Raw genomic sequence first — 17,017 nt, 5'->3', positions numbered from 1 at the left:
GCTTGAGTTACAATGTGCATTTACCCAAAGCTAACAATCAGTGTAAATAAATTAAAGTGACCTGTAGTTATGCTTATTTGACCTGTATAAACCATAAAATAAGCCTAATACAAAATTTGTTACACCACTGAGATCTCTGTGCTTCACCAATCACATGGCCATATCTGCATACAAACAGATGTGCAGCAGTGGAACTGTGTTCTCTGAAGTGTTAGAACGCTATGCAATACATTTAGGGCTCATTTGGAGAGGCATTTACGATTCAAACTAATTATCCAACATAAGTCCCTGACACTCACTAATGCTCTTGTGGCTGAATATAATGAGATCCTCACAACAATGTTCCAACACCTAGTGCAAAGCTTCTCAGAAATGTAAAGGCTTTTATGAAGGCTTTTATATATTCTTGTTTTTCAAAAATATATTAGGGGTACATGTCTATAAACCTATATAGACATATAGTGCATACGATGTACTTTTGTGCATTTTCATAAATATCAAATGTGGTGTACGCGCCCTTTTACTTCTTAGCTAAAAGATAAAGACCCAAGCTAAAGACAACAAACCTTTATTGGCTGATCAATTACATGTGGAGTAATTGGAGTAAATTCATAATGCTTTTCATTAAAACACACAACAAAAGTTTACTCGGTTGCAAAATTGTGTATTAGGGTAGTGACATTTCTAAATATTATTGTATTTTCAGACTTTACTACAGATTTACTTCAAAACAATGAGATCTAACTGTTCACCCTGTGGCCATGAGGAGCAGGGATGCAGCCTCTCTTCCTGCTTTAAAATGCAGGAGTGTGGCTAAAATAACGCTCCGCTTATGGGCCGAACGTCTTTGTGTTTTGGTAGTGACATGAAAACATGACACAGCTTTTTTTAAAAACATTTTTAAAATTAAAATTAAACTCGTCATAAATCTAAATCTTATAACTTTACAAGAAATCAAAAAGGAAAAAAAATAGCATAGAAAAAATGCAAAGAAAATATAATTATTATTTTCACAAGTTAAAATGTAGGGGTTAACGTTTGGGACAGCCACCTTCCAGTAGATGGTACCGTAAAAATGACCATTTTTTTGTGTGTTTAGCATGTCACTGTCTCTTCCCTGGGTTCAAGTTGGTTATAAAATGTATAATGTATAAATGTATAATTCTTCTAGAATCTAAACTTTATAGAATCTTAATAAAATTATTGTAAAAAAGGTCTTAATGCTTGTGCTTTTGTGGGACTGCAGTTTAACTAATTTGGTGGAGTGGTCCATATACAGTGCAAAAGTCATCAGATTTGTCTGGGTTACACATTTTACTTACAATGACAGAAAAAGGTTGATTTTATGCAGTGATATTGGCTGTAAATTCTCAAGCTGTCGAGAATGCTAATAACACACTGCATTACCTTAAGATAGCAAGGTACCTGATTAGAGTACATGAAATGAACTAATCGGGCAGCATGGTGGCGTGGAGGTAGCGCAGGCGCCTCACAGCAAGGAGGGCCTGGGTTCGACTCCCCGGCCGGGCGACCAGGGTCCTCTCTGTGTGGATGTTGCATGTTCTCCCCGTGTCTGTGTGGGTTTCCTCCGGGTTCTCCGGTTTCCTCCCACAGTCCAAAGACATGCAGTCAGACCAATTGGACATGCTAAATTGCCCCTAGGTGTGAGTGTGTGAGTGACTGTCTGTGTCTGTCTGTCTGCCCTGCGATGGACTGGCGACCTGTCCAGGGTGTATCCTGCTTTCCTCCCGAAGACTGCTGGGATATCCCCCCGCGACCCTGATGGAGAAGCGGCTTAGAAAATGGATGGATGGATGGATGGATGGATGGATGAAATGACTAATTTGTTCACATTTTTTTCTACTCTTTTTTGGAGTAAAGGAACTGTGTAAATCGAAGACTCTCTTTGTTGTAGTTTGTACGGAGAGTTCTTATCCTGTCTGAATTGGTCATAAACATTACAGCCATCTTGTTGTAAATTTGCAGTACACCTCCTTGCCATGGAAAAAATAATGTAGTAAAATAATGTAAAGCTGCATTCATGTCATTTATTTATAAAATATTTTTTGTGTGCCCTCTAAAAGTCACTCAGCACTACAAACTAGTAAAAAGGTTCTAGTGAAATTTAGCAGGTGTTGAGTTCTGTGAAGCATGGCTTTATTGATTTATCAATAGATAAAGTAGCAAGAGGGAACAGAACATTAAAAAGGAGAATGCATACAGTATTTTAGAACCTTTTCATATTTCAAGTCATAGCACTTTTTTTTTTTTTCTCTAATATTATGTCATTTCTTATTCTTGCAGGAAAATCAAAGGTTCACAGCAACAACAATGCAAGAGTTCAGCGAATCAACTCTGGACAACACAGGAACAAAAAGGTTGAAATTCTTTTAGATTTATGTTTCTCTGACATGCCTATATGCCACTAGATGGCACCAAAGACCATATTTCTGATGTCATGTGTGCCAGCAGATTCCTGGCTTCTATGTTCAGAAATGTGTAGTTTAGTAAGAATGGCGGCTGTTCATTGTAGGGTGTTTTTGTAAAATGAGCCATGTTGAAGTAATAAGTGAAAAGGAGCTGTGGCACGTGTTGTTGCAGCCTGTAGGACTGGACTGTAAGGCTGTGGCAGGATCTTTGCTGGAGAAAGGAGCAGAGAAAAGCCCCACTAAAACCAGGCAGCCGAGGAAGGTAGATCTGAGGGCGCGCTACTGGGCCTTCCTGTTTGATAACTTGCGTCGGGCCGTGGATGAGATCTACGTGACGTGTGAATCAGACCAGAGTGTCGTGGAGTGTAAGGTAGGAGTTCAGTCCCACCACAAGAACCTTAAATCTCACTGTAATCTTTTCACTTGCATTTTATTTAGAACTTGAAACAAGCCCTACACAATATGCAGGGGAGATTTCTGAATTACTGTGTTGTACATATTTTTGTATTCATGTTTTTGCTCCCTGTGATCCATTTAGCATTTTTATTTAAGTCTATGCACTGTAAACAGTAATAATTTTTTACATGAGGAAAAACTCCTTTTTGTCCCTTAAACAGACTGTTTTTCAGGCTTTAAAAAAGAGGAGATTTTTGGGCCATTTAATAGATAAAAACAACACAACACAACAGACTGTAAGAAGTATTACTTGAGTTTTGCTTGGCCTTGCCAATGGAAGTCCACTCAGAGGGGGAGTGTTGCCTAATTTCTCTGGTATTCCCATTTTTTTCCCTGGCAAACACTAGGCCTTCGCTCAGAGGAAAGTCTGGCTGACCTCTCAATAAAGAGTCCTGATAACCCCATCTACTCTTCAGGAATGTGGATTGGGCTTTGGGAGTCAATCAGATTTACTACTACCCCACAGTCACAGAGGAAGTGATGTCAGACACTTGAGTAGCTCACAGTGTAGAGGTATTGATATGAATTGCCATTTTCTGTTGATCTTGGATGAGATTGACTGAAATTCGGAGCGAGGGTGGGATTCCTGTATGAAAATTCAAGTTACAAAAATAAATGAATAAAACTCAGTTTTGAAAAGCCCAGCAGAGCTATTTCACTTTTTGGACACTAGAGGGAAATAAAGAGAAGTTGAGTTTTTCCAGAGTTTTTCTCCTCCTCTCAACATTCCTTTTGTTTTCTGGTTTGTGTCAGAGAGGGCTTTGAAGGTGCGCTGGTGAGAGAATTATCACTGGTCGCTCTCTAGGGTCTTCCTGGAGGGAGTGCAGATTGATGATGGTGTGTAAACAAAGTCCCCCACCCCACTCCACCCTCATCGTGTGTGTGTCTTTGTATGAGTTTGTGTGAGAGAGAGCAAAGCCCTGGGGGCTCCGAATGAAGGGTCCAAGATGACGTCTGATAAGACTGTTTTAAACTCAACAGGGAGCTGTGGCTTTGCACTTTGTTTGGTCTTAAAAAGACTAGGGGCAAAAGGAGGAACGTGTACTGCTGTTAGGTATGGTGACCTACTTCACCTGACCATATAAACATTTCTTTAGTGCTTTGGATGTTTTGTGAAGCCCACAGCGCAGAAGGGTGTGTAATACAGTGCGGTGTGTGTTGGCATGGCCGTCTCTCCGCAGGGCTCGCTGTATGTTGACTCTGGCTGATACAGTGTGCTGCAGTGCTCAATCTGGGCTCCTGCTGTGTGCCCTGTAGTACTGGCTCTGATTTATCGATTGGCGTGTAATCTGGAATTATGCTGAGCATGAGCGCTAGCGGCAACTGCTGCTGAACAGGACCCCCTTGCGGTCTGTTTGTTGACAGCACTGCTGTGTAAGTCTTTTGGCCACAGTGGGTATACACGCAACCGCTGGGTGCACTCGCACCACTGTACACCTCTCCTCAGGTATTTGGGCTGTGGATCTATGAGTCTGTGGGTCTACTTAGGACTGCTGCTTTACAGTTGCCACTAACAGCACTATAGCTGTATAGTGAATACAGAAAAATATGCCTTATATATTACTTTATTTTGCAGCAACAACAATAATACTGTCAAAGATCCATTGGCTGTAGGTTGGAACTGGCTGATTCTCGGCATAGATTTGTATTTTACGGTATTCTTTATATTTGCAATGCTAAATGATGTGAATCACTACATGCAATGAAGGAAAACATTTTGTCAGTCTAACAGTTAAATTTTTTCCTCTCACCTACATGTAAAATGTTTTAACTTTAAATGCTATGAACAGATACGAAGTGCATCATCTAACACATTGAGTATCAGACGCTAGCAGAATTAGCGAAGACAGATAACATGACACCAACAATAAGCTACCAAACTGTGGAGACAAGTGTATTCCTCATTTACACCTAAAATACTGAAATGTGAAGTGTGTAAGTACATGAGGCAGCTGTTCAGTGGAGCACACAAGAGAGGCTCAATTATGGCAAAAATCAGAATCACGATTATTTTGGTCAGTACCAAGATCGTAATTATTTAACATGATTACTTTGGAAATACCATGCATTTATTTTTAAAAGCACCAGTCTTTTTAACAGTGAATTTATTTGAACTTTAAATACAATTCAACTGAAAGACAAAAAAGAAAATAAATATAAATAATAGAATAATAGTGCTCAGACACTGAATTACTGGCAGAGCAGTAAAGGCCTTTCATACTTGTTGCCTTAGTCAGTTTACCTCTCTGTGCCTTGCACATGTATGGTCAGCAAAAGATTGTTTAATGCAGCTTCAAATATCTTGAACAAGAAGAAGAACAGGCTGCCAAGCCCAGAAAATAGAAAATTTGCTCTTTGTAAAAAGAAATTTGCCATTAATGTTCAGCCTTAAGCCCTGTGTCAGTTGCTTATGGCATTTGTTCTGAATTAAAATATTTTATCTTGCTGCTGGACGATAGAGTGTGTGAGATTGCAGTATGCCTGTTTGCTGCTTATAGGTCAGTTGCAATAGTTGTTTAATTGTTTTATTACATCAAATTTATGGGAAAGCAGAAACAAATACATCTTTTAGTTTTTTTCTGAGAAAACAGCAGGGACAAAGTTAATGTGCTAATCATCTGTTAACACAACCGATTAAGGTCACAATTTATTTTAATAACACATTTTTCTAGTTTGAGGCTGTGAACAATTTGTAGTTCCAGCTAGAAGCTCAGCTGCTCACCCACTGAATATTGCTGTGAAAGAGTTCACAACGTGTAGTCCCCTCATCAGATACAACTTTTAAATGGCAACTTCCACTAATGACTCTCTTAATAAAAGTTAATTCCTGCTACTGTCATTCCATGAATTGTTTTCACAGAAGCATGTTGAGTCACAAGTGTCATTTACTGATGCACAGTACCAGTAACTCGGTAGACCATGTTGGCCCGTGCTCACGGTAGAGAAGCAAAACAGCAGTGCAGTGGACAGTTCTCCTTGAAACAAATGTAGTATAGCAGTATGAGTGCAAGAGGGCTACAATTGCAGAGAAGCTGGAACAAGCGGCCACTGTTTTTCTTACTTGATGCCAGTAATGTGGTTTATGATTTTTTTTTTTTTAATATTTTTTTTATGTTCAATTTGTGTTAACATAATGTTATTGAATTATTGAAAAAAAATACTGACACCTGTTTTGTCCATTCATACAGCTATAACCAAATGTAGTAACCAATATTGTCAAATTTGAGTAAGTAAGACAAATTAACTACACAAAAGAAGTTTGTTCATTTCGAAGAATTATTTTAATTGTTTAACAGACCTAAAAGGAATAAAAACAATTTCTGGAAATGCAAGTCAGCCTTTTTAATGCATCTTTTTCTCAACTATTGCTGAAATGTTTTTACATTTGCTATAGCAATATAGAAAGTCAAGACAACAGACACACATCTTGTAGAAAGTGTATTGCAGCTATCATTAGCACAGTTATCACAATCATCATTATTTAAAAGTGCTTCTGAGAGAAAAGGCATCGGGGAGCTGGACAGCATGTGTTGCAGTACAGTGTTAGTACAGTTAGTTAATCCACTTGGCTCACCATTGTGTCTCTGTAGAGAGCGCTGATCCTCAGCCAGCACTGTATTCTCCCACACTCAGGGGCTTGATTGGCCCAGCTGGCTGATTTATGCTCATATTCTAATAACACCCACATCTTTAACCTACAGCCCAAAGGCCTAATTAGTTCTTATCAGACCTTTTTTCCATTCCAAGCTCTGATTTATACCCCAGAGCGTGTGCTAAGGACAGTGCTTCTTCATCTCATCATGACCGACTCTCCTTCTCTCTCTCTCTCTCTCTCTCTCTCTCTCTCTCTCTCTCTCTCTCTCTCTCTCTCTCTCTCTCTCTCTCTCTCTCTGTCTGTCTGTCTGTCTGTCTCTCTGTCTGTCTATGAATGTTGAGGTGGGAGACAGAAATAAAAATACAGAAACTTATACGTGGATATAGACTTAGAATCTTGATTTAGTGCTGTACAGTGTATCACAAAGTGAGTACATCCCTCACATTTCTGCAGATATTTAAGTATATCTTTTCATGGGACAACACTGACAAAATGACACTTTGACACAATGAAAAGAACTAAGAGACAGTTCCTGAAGTGTCAATATTTTGTGTGGCCACCATTATTTTCCAGAACTGCCTTAACTCTCCTGGGCATGGAGTTTATCAGAGCTTCACAGGTGGCCACTGGAATGCTTTTCCACTCCTCCATGACCACATCACGGAGCTGGTGGATATTCGAGACTTTGTGCTCCTCCACCTTCCGCTTGAGGATGCCCCAAAGATGTACTATTGGGTTTAGGTCTGGAGACATGCTTGGCCAGTCCCTCAATGAAATGTAACTCCCCAGCACCTGCTGAACTCCTGCAGCCCCAGACCATGACATTCCCACCACCATGCTTGACTGTAGGCATCACACACTTATCTTTGTACACCTCACCTGATTGCCGCCACACATGCTTGAGACCATCTGAACCAAACAAAGTAATCTTGTTCTCATCAGACCATAGGACATGGTTCCAGTAATCCATGTCCTTTGTTGACATATCTTCAGCAAACTGTTTGCGGGCTTTCTTGTGTACAGACTTCAGAAGAGGCTTCCTTCTAGGGTGACAGCCATGCAAACCAATTTGATGTAGTGTGCGGCATATAGTCTGAGCACTGGCAGGCTGACCCCCCACCTCTTCAATCTCTGCAGCAATGCTGACAGCACTCCTGCGTCTGTCTTTCAAAGACAGCATTTGGCTGTGACGCTGAGCACGTGCACTCAGCTTCTTTGGATGACCAACACGAGGTCTGTTCTGAATGGACCATGCTCTTTTAAAACGCTTGATGATCTTGGCCACTGTGCTGCAGCTCAGTTTCAGGGTGTTGGCAATCTTCTTGTAGCCTTGGCCATCTTCATGTAGCGCAACAGTTTGTCTTTTAAGATCCTCAGAAAGTTCTTTGCCATGAAGTGCCATGTTGGAACATTCAGTGACCAGTATGAGCGAGTGTTAGAGCTGTACTACAAATTTGCACACCTGAGACCTAGTAACACTAACGAGTCACATGACATTTTGGAGGGAAAATGACAAGCAGTGCTCAATTTGGACATTTAGGCTGTAGTGTCTTAGGGGTGTACTCACTTTTGTTGCCGGTGGTTTAGACATTAATGGCTGTATATTGAGTTATTTTGAGGGAAGAATAAATTTACACTGTTATATGAGCTGCACACAGACTACTTTTCATTGTGTCAAAGTGTCATTTTGTCAGTGTTGTCCCATGAAAAGATATACTTAAATATCTGCAGAAATGTGAGGGGTGTACTCACTTTTGTGATGCACTGTACTTGGCAAGGTGGTTGAGCCAAACCTGCCTAAAAAGTAAGGGTGTAACAGTACATATGCAGTCATATGCAAGAATGTTAACACCCATAGTCAAATAGCATGTTTTGTTGAATTAACACATCCTCTACAAGAAAACAAACTTAAATGTGACATTTTACAGGAAAAAGTCAAATACATAAAATATTAAATAAAATGTAAAATATTTAAAGTATAAAATGTGCTGTAACTTCTGTGTAGACCACGTTTTTTTATTTTATAAATTTATATTTATTTTCCCCTAATATGTAAAATTCAGCAAATAAATAATAATTGTGCATGAAAATGTGCAGGAGTCTGTTCTCTGTAGAGGATATATTAACTTATTTTCGTGCAGCTTGACTAAGATGCCCAAACCTTTGCATATTACTGTATTTTCAGAGTTTTTTTTTTTTTTTTAATTCTGAGGTTCAAAAATGTACATGTTTAAAATGCATTGATTTGCATTGCGTGTATTTATTCTTCAGAGCTTTAATCATATACTTCATAGATTGATTTGGCTCAAAATACAACAACAAAATACATTTTATTGTAGAACAAAAGATTAAAGTATGTATGTGTACAGCGCAATTGCACTATAGTCAGTTAAAAAATGTACAAAAAATGTGATTATTTCAGATGTCTCCATTTGCAACCCATTTCCACCATATTAAATTGCTATACCCTCAGTAAAAACACAGGCAAGACAAAGTTGCTTGTCCCATCTTATGAAGCCTTTTGTACCATTTCTATCAGTCATTTTTGAGCTGTTGTTAACTGGTCTCTGTAAGTGTGTTCGCTGCTAGCCTGTATGTTGTTAACCAGTTCCAATCAGCAGGCTCCTGCTGGACACATCTTTCACTAGCCTGACTCCTCTATTAACTAAATGCACTGTGGAGCTTTCCTCTCAATTACCCCTCCCTACAGTCCACCCATCAATCTTTAACACATCTGTTTCACAGCATCTCTGCCCTCATCCTGCCTGCCTCCCTGTGTGTTCAGATCAGCAGGCTCGTCAGGGCCTGAGCGCTTGTCACTGCTCACCTGTGCAGCTTCTCCGTTAACACTTCTCGAGCTTCCTTCTAAGATGGGGATTAAAGTTAGGCTTAGTTCTGGGTTAAAAATCCATTTGAATAGTCTATGTTTAACTGTATGTTTAACATTCTTCTTATAGGACAGGACTAGACTAGTCTAAGCCTGTTTATAATTGTTGGTTAGCTTCTCTGTATGGCCAGGAGGATTCATGTTAGGCTTTGCGGTAGAGCAGCACAATATATCTTCTGTTCGTGGAAATTATATTGACCTGTGCAGTATTTGTACAGCAGAATGCTTCATTATAAAAATACTTTTTAATGCAAGCGTTGCATTCTGTTTAACTGTCACCTCACTTGCAGATAAATGCACTGCTGTTATAAGAGAGGGTACCTTGTAGCTTTTTCACAATGGTGAAACATTCACTGCATATGCTTTTAATACTGTTGAAACTATATGATAATGTTAAGTACAGTGTTAATTAACCAATGCACTCAGAGCAAACTTGCGTTGTGATTATTTTATGTTATTTTTGCATGATGACATTAGATTAGTGTCAGAGTGAGGAGTGGCTTCAAAACCTGGAGTGGCAGGGTTTGTCTGTCTGTGTTCCTCCCAAGATCACCCTGTTATCATTCTATCCCACTGCCATAACAAGCTTGCTACTAATGTGAGTTTAACTCTGATTTGTTTTTCATATCCTCTTTTCATAATTTTATCTGCCACCAGCAGTGTTGGGGAGGTTATTTAAAGAGGTAATGCATTATAAATCACTTCTCTCAAATCGTAATGGGATTACTTAATACTTCCTGGTAAAAGAAATGTAGCTTCTACTATATTACTTTCTAAATCCCACACAAATCTGTACCAACTGGACAATGCAACTGAAAATTAATTTCTGTGCTTCATTAGAAATAAACAGTCACAAACAAGCTACCCCTGTCATTGAACAAGATGGCTAGTTATGCTTTTGGTTGTCAAATGTGTGTGTTATGCAGTGTGTAAGGGTGCAAAATTGAAAATCTTACTCCAGTTTCATTCCAGTCACCTGAACAGCTCACCTCAGATCACAAAAGTTGACAGTCGTGAATTAAGTTATTGAAAAAGCATTTTGGGATTTTCTTTTCCCCCTCTGGGTTTCGATATTCATAACCATGTTTTAATGTTAATTTTATAATAACTAACTTGGTCTGTGTCAGTATGTATTACAGTTCCTCCAACAAGTTTGAGTCTTGTTGATAAACCTGAGATGAATGGAATTCAAAGACATAATATCCAGCCAGCTATTTGATGTAAGCTGTGAATATCGAATAGTTTTTGTTAAAGCAAGTGAATGCTACATTTCTAAGCCCACCTCATCCCTTCCACCAATATTAGAAAATCTGGACCAGTTTAGCCATCTCTCTGGTTATAAATTGAACTTGCAAAAAAGCGAGCTATTTTTTGTTAACTCTCTAGCAAAGTCCCTCCCACAGTCGATATTTCCCTTTAAAATTGCGGCAGGGGGATTTAAGTACTTGGGGGTATTCTTTAGCAACTCATTTAATGACCTTTTCTCCAAAAATATTTAGCCTCTCCTGGACAAATTTAAATTGGACATAACCAGGTGGGCCTCCCTTCCATTGTCCCTTATGGGCCATGTTAGCATGATTTAAAATGGTCACACTTCCTAGATTCTTATATACTTTTCAACATATCCCTGTGGTTATTAGTAAATCCTTTTTTGTCAACCTTGACCATCTGCTGAATGCATTTTTATGGGACAACAAACGCGCACATCTCAAAAGGTCAGTTCTCCAGCTCTAAAGGTCTGAAGGAGGCTTGGCTCTCCCTAACTTTTGTCACTACTATTGGGCTTGTAATATTCATAAATTACTCTACTGGGCCTATTGGAAAGCACCAAATGGCCTTCTACCTTGGGCTCATGTTGAGATCTCGTCCTCTCGTAGCTCCCTATTTACTGTACTTTGTTCCCAGCTCCCAGATCTGTTAACAACTGGATTCATAGAAGCTTTGTTATCGGTACTATTCAAATTTGGCTCCAATTTAGGAAACGTTTTGGTTTTCGTATTGCCTCAATCCATATGCCCATCTTAAAAAATCACTTGTTTCCCCCATCCTCCTCTGACCTGACTTTCCGCTTCTGGTCAAGAAAGGGGCTTACTACAGTCTTCGAGTTTTATAACGAAGGGGTCTTTTCATCCTTTTCAGACTTATCTACTAGATTTAATTTACCCAATAGTCACCTTTTTTGAATTTTCCAGGCCTGACATTTTGTTCAAAAACTTTACCCCCACCTCCCTAATCGTCCTCCTGAAACCTATGTCAGTCAATTTCTTACTCTTGATTATTCCAAAAAGCGACTCATATCTGTTATATAGAATTTAATTAAATCAATACAGGTAGAACCTACTGAAACTTAGAAAATCCTGGGAGGATAACTTGGGAATTACTATCTTAGATGACCGCTGGGCTCGCATCCTGGACCAGGTACATTCTTTGTCCATATGTGCCAGACATGGCCTACTGCAGTGTAAGGTGCTCCACAGAGCTCACTTTACCAATGCTAGGCTGGCAAAGATATTTCCGAACGGAAGTGATGCTTGTGAGAGATGTAAGCAATCTCCGGCTGACCATGCACATATGTTCTGGACGTGCCCCCAACTTACTAGTTTCTGGTCCGGTATATTTGACACTCTCAATCAAGTCCTCAGTTGTAATTTAGGCCCTAATCCTTTAACAGCCCTATTTGGCATCACCCCTAATTTGGGCAAGTGGTTGATTTATAAACCGCAGCTGCAACGTGTGGAGGCAAATGCTGAAAGAAAGTGTTGTGACTCTTTTTTGTCTTTAGTTTGAAATAATGGAGATTTTATCTCTAGCAAACTATTTTGCTCTTGGTCTAAATATTAGACAGAAGATACTAAGCTTCACTAATTAGATGCATTCGGTCTTGTTTGTAGAAGGAAAATATACAGAATGTCTTGTTTTTTGTTTTAATAGTTTCATTTTATTCGATTTTTCTTTTTGTTTACAGCATAGGCTGGGTGGAAGGTTACTCAGAGGAAGGCTCTTGAGCTCGGCCTGGGTTGAAGGTCTCTGGTAATCAGTGCCGGAGCAAGACTCCATGGCCAATTCTTGCTGTCAGGGGCTTTGTGTGGGCTCAGGGATTCCCCAGAGTCACCCTCCCTCTCACAGATTGAATGTCGCACAGACAATGAGATGCCGTCATCCCCCTCGCTCCTGTTGCCAGTAACTAGAAATGATTAGAGCCCCAATCAGATTTGCCAGCCCCGTTTTTGCTAAACTAATTGGTAATTTCAGCCGCACCTCTTGTAGGAGACCAGTGAGGCAGGGAAGAGTGGTGGTGGGCTTTTTTTTTTTTCCCTCCCTCTCTTTTGTCCCCTCTTGTCCTTTGTGAATGGAGGGGTTCCCTGACTGTTTCTGAGATGTGAGCTGTGCTCCAGTTCCTGTGACTGTGCCCCAATGCCTGGGCCTTGTTGTCTGTAGGACCTCGAGAAGGTGGAGCAGAGGTTTAGGGTTACGGGAGCCCCTGTCTAGGCCTGGGGAGCAAGAGCTCCACTGAGGCTCCAGTGAGATTTGAGTGCCCTGTCCCTCTAGACTGGCTAAGGTAAAAGGACTTTCAGAACAGAAGGATAGATTTGTTCTTATGTCCCACAACAGGCTAAGCTCAACTTTACCTGGGGCAGGGAGGTGAGGGGTGGTGAGGCATGAAAGCCATTGTTCTTTGATATGTATTTTTGGCAGTTTCAGATTGTGTCTTGGTCTCTCAGTCAGGAGCACCCAGTTCCAGTTCCAGAAGCCCGCTGTCCAGCACAGTTTGGTCATGTGATTTTAGCTTTTTCGAACACACCTGTAATGCCATCAGTTGGTATTACAGAAACTTCCTCGTTTAAACCTGAATTATGATCGAAGATTCACCACAAACTCATGTTAATGATCTTAATTCTAGGATTTATATCTTGTCGTACAGCATCTTATCTCAACTTAGGAAATCCTATTCAGTGATAATCAGTTACATCTGTGTGTTACCGACAGTACCTAAACACAGCTGAAAGTTGGTTAGCTAAACCACTACCATTGTGAAAATGAAAAGCTGAAGTGAAATGAACTGGAAATTCAAAGAATATTAAGAATGTTGTTTTTTGTTCTTTTATTCTGTTCTCCCTCTGTTTTAGGATAAACCATGATAACCACTGCTTTAACTTTCTATTTCTACCATTAGCCATTCAATTGAATATTTTAGGCACCTGTGATGGGGAACAAAAGTTCATATAAATTCATTTTGTAAAATGCTGGTTTCACTTGTGAGGGTGTTTATTTGTTTGTTTGTTTGTTTGTTTATTGATTTATTTATTTATTAATCGTCAGTTAAAAAATCTAATAAAAAAACTGCAGGCCTTGCACCAAATAATGAGGAGATAAAGTTGAACATGTGGCTGTTCATTAGAAGGAAAATCATGTGGCTAAAGTTAGGACCGTATGGAAGACATTGTCAAATCTGTATGTTTCTTGTCTTGTCCAAAGTTAAAATATTTGATTATGAATTTAGGAAATGGTATTCTGTGATGGCTACTGTAATCATTTATCCCTAACTGAAGTTGTTATGATTAAACGGACAAGATAAACCTTCAGAGTAGGGATGTTTCTGTAATATGACAAGATTTAAAAAGTGTGTTAGACTTGAACCATCACACTGTGCTGGATTCTGCCCCTCCAGGACCGGAACTTGGTTCTAAACCATTTCTAAACTATTTACTAATGCGTAAATGATTATGAGTCTCAATCAGTGATGTTTTTTCTACTGTATCAGTGCACTATCCTGCACACTCAGTGAATTCGCAGGTCTGACACTCTGGAGTCCATGCTCCTAGTCAGTGCTACATTCCAGTTCTTGTAAATAGCCGGTTGCATGGCTCTCAGATTCGGAATAAAAATGTAGCCAGAAGAAAACGTAGTAGTACAAGACATTGTAACAAACAAAATCTGATCCCGGTGAAATGCACAAGTAATGTAAGCTTTGTTGACCAACCACATCAAGTCCTGAAAGTCTCCTTACTAAATGTCTGCTCACTCACAAACAAGTCTTTTATCATAGCTAAATTAATTGAAGATTACTGTCTGGACTTCCTTTTTCTAACAGAGACTTGGCTTGATGGTAACGGAGCAATAGTACTAAATGAAGCTTCTCCTTCCAATTTTAACTATTTTAATGTCTCTAGAGTAAATAAGAGAGGTGGTGGTGTTGCTTGTTTTTACCATAAAGCATTCTGCTGTAAGCAGATCTCACTAGGGGAACAATCTACGTTTGAATATCTAGCAGTACAACTGAACAGTACTTATCCAGTTCTATTGATTGTTATATACCATCCTCCCAGACTACATACAGACTTTCTTGAAGATTTTGCAGAAATGCTTTCTAGGATTTTAATTGATTTTGATTATCTTTTAATTACTGGGGATTTTAATATTCACATGGATATACCCACAAATCCAATCACTTCAGAATTCATGAGGATGCTTAACTCTTTTGGTCTCACACAACATGGTCCAACTCATAGGCACGGCCACACCTTAGATTTGATCATCTCTAAACGCATAGATGTTAATAATACTGAAATTACTGATGTTGCAATCTCTGATCATTTTGGTGTATTTTTCAATATGTCATTATCTATTAGAACACTCTGTGAAAAGCGCACAATAACCAAGCGTTATCTCAGTGCTGGCAGTGCCGTGGCCTTCACAGACATGATACAGTCCCTCCCTCCCCTCTCAGAAAATGGGAATGAGTTAGTTGAAACATTCATACACAGAGTTAGGAGCTGTATTGATGTTGTGGCACCAAAAGTAACTAAAACTATTTCTGGAAGAATTAAGATGCCCTGGAGAAACACTACATCTATTATAAAACTCAGACAAGACTGCAGGCAGGCTGAGAGACGTTGGCGAAGGTCAAAATTGGTAGTACATTTTGATATCTATAAAACAACATTACAGACTTACAACAGTGAAGTGAAATCAGCACGGAAAAACTATTACTCTACCTTAATCGACTCAACCAGTAATAACTCAGCTGCCCTGTTCAGAAGTATAGATCGGCTAGTAAACCCCACCTCCCATGTCTTCCCTGAATCCGTTTCAGTTGAAAAATGTGATGAGTTTGCAATATTTTTTAGGGACAAGATTATTAATTTAAGGCAGAATATAGCAACAAGCACTAATAGACTACCAGCCCTGATATCAGTTAGTCATCCTAACTGTAATATGTCTTACTTCAAGGAAGTTGACATGGTAACACTATTTGACGTGATTTCATCACTTAAATCCTCTACATGTGAACTGGACCCTCTACCAACATGCTTTTTCAAGCAGGTTCTGAGCTCATTATCTAATGAAGTTCTAATGATTGTTAATCAGTCTTTGCAACTGGGAGAATTCCCTAATATTCTTAAAACTGCAGTGGTAAAACCACTACTAAAGAACAGAAATCTTGATCCCACATTTCTCAATAATTATCGACCTATATCTAACCTTCCTTTTCTTAGCAAAATCATTGAAAAAGTTGTGTCAACCCAGTTGAATGATTATGTTAAAGTAAACCAAAAAATGACACTTTTCAGTCCGGTTTCAGAGCTCTCCATAGCACTGAAACAGCACTAGTTAGGGTAGTAAATGACCTGAGATTGAATAAAGATGCAGGCAAACTCTCAGTCCTTTTTCTCCTAGATTTAAGCGCTGCTTTTGACACTGTTGATCATGAAATACTTATTGATCGACTACAGAGCTGGGTAGGCCTTAGTGGCTTAGTCTTAGACTGGTTTAGATCGTATCTAACTGGGCGCGATTACTATGTTGCATTAGGTACCTCTTCCTCCACACGTCAAAAAATAACTTGTGGCGTCCCCCAAGGATCAATTCTTGGGCCTTTACTGTTCAACCTATATATGCTTCCATTACCGCATATCATTAACAAACATGGTATTAGTTATCATCAATATGCAGATGACACTCAACTTTACATTTCTTTAGAACCTAAAGCCTTAAAATCAATTAGCTCACTGTTTGAGTGCATAGGTGATATACAGACATGGATGTCAGACAATTTTCTGCAATTAAATAAAGAGAAGACAGAGGTTCTTGTTATTGGCAGTGATTCACAAAAGAATGATGTTCAGACTTATTTAAATCAAATGAATCTGAAGGCCAAACAATGTGTTAAGAACTTGGGCGTCACTTTTGATAATGAGCTCAGCTTTAAATCACAAATCATGACTACATGCAAGACAGCTTATTTTCACCTTAGAAACATCGCTAAGGTCCGAGATATGCTCTCTCCTGCTGATAGTGAAAAACTTGTCCATGCATTTATCACATCAAGGATAGATTATTGCAACACTGTTTTATCTGCTCTCCCAAAGAGCTCTATCTCTCACCTACAGCGAGTTCAGAATGCTGCTGCAAGGGTCTTGACCCGGAGAAGAAAGAGAGATCATATTACACCTGCACTCCACTCACTGCACTGGTTACCTGTCAGTTTTAGAATAGATTTTAAGGTTCTGGTGATGGTTTTTAAATGTCTTCATGGTCTTGCTCCTCTTTACCTCAGTGAAATGATGGTGAGATATGTTCCTGTCAGGTCTCTCAGGTCTTCAAACAGTAATCTACTGGTGATTCCTAAAACCCGGTTAAAGATTGGCG

General features: G+C 39.3%; 1 protein-coding gene across 7 annotated transcripts in view; it reads left to right on the top strand.

The window, feature by feature from the left end:
* Window positions 1-17,017, top strand: part of scaper (S-phase cyclin A-associated protein in the ER) — a 114,971-nt gene that overhangs the window by 13,425 nt on the left and 84,529 nt on the right. For all 7 annotated transcript variants that reach the window (XR_005130952.1, XM_037542709.1, XM_037542710.1 and 4 more), the window contains exons 3-4: window positions 2,305-2,378; window positions 2,602-2,799. Coding sequence is in view for 4 of the 7 variants with exons in the window: in XM_037542709.1 (XP_037398606.1) it covers window positions 2,305-2,378; window positions 2,602-2,799 (272 nt within the window). In the remaining 3 variants the exon portion in view is untranslated. The remainder of the gene's footprint in view (window positions 1-2,304; window positions 2,379-2,601; window positions 2,800-17,017) is intronic.

The sequence above is a fragment of the Pygocentrus nattereri genome, chromosome 11, assembly GCF_015220715.1.
Source record: "Pygocentrus nattereri isolate fPygNat1 chromosome 11, fPygNat1.pri, whole genome shotgun sequence".
In the NCBI taxonomy this organism is placed as follows: domain Eukaryota; kingdom Metazoa; phylum Chordata; class Actinopteri; order Characiformes; family Serrasalmidae; genus Pygocentrus; species Pygocentrus nattereri.
Note: the sequence above shows the minus strand (reverse complement) of the source record. Positions and strands in the feature narration are given on the sequence as shown.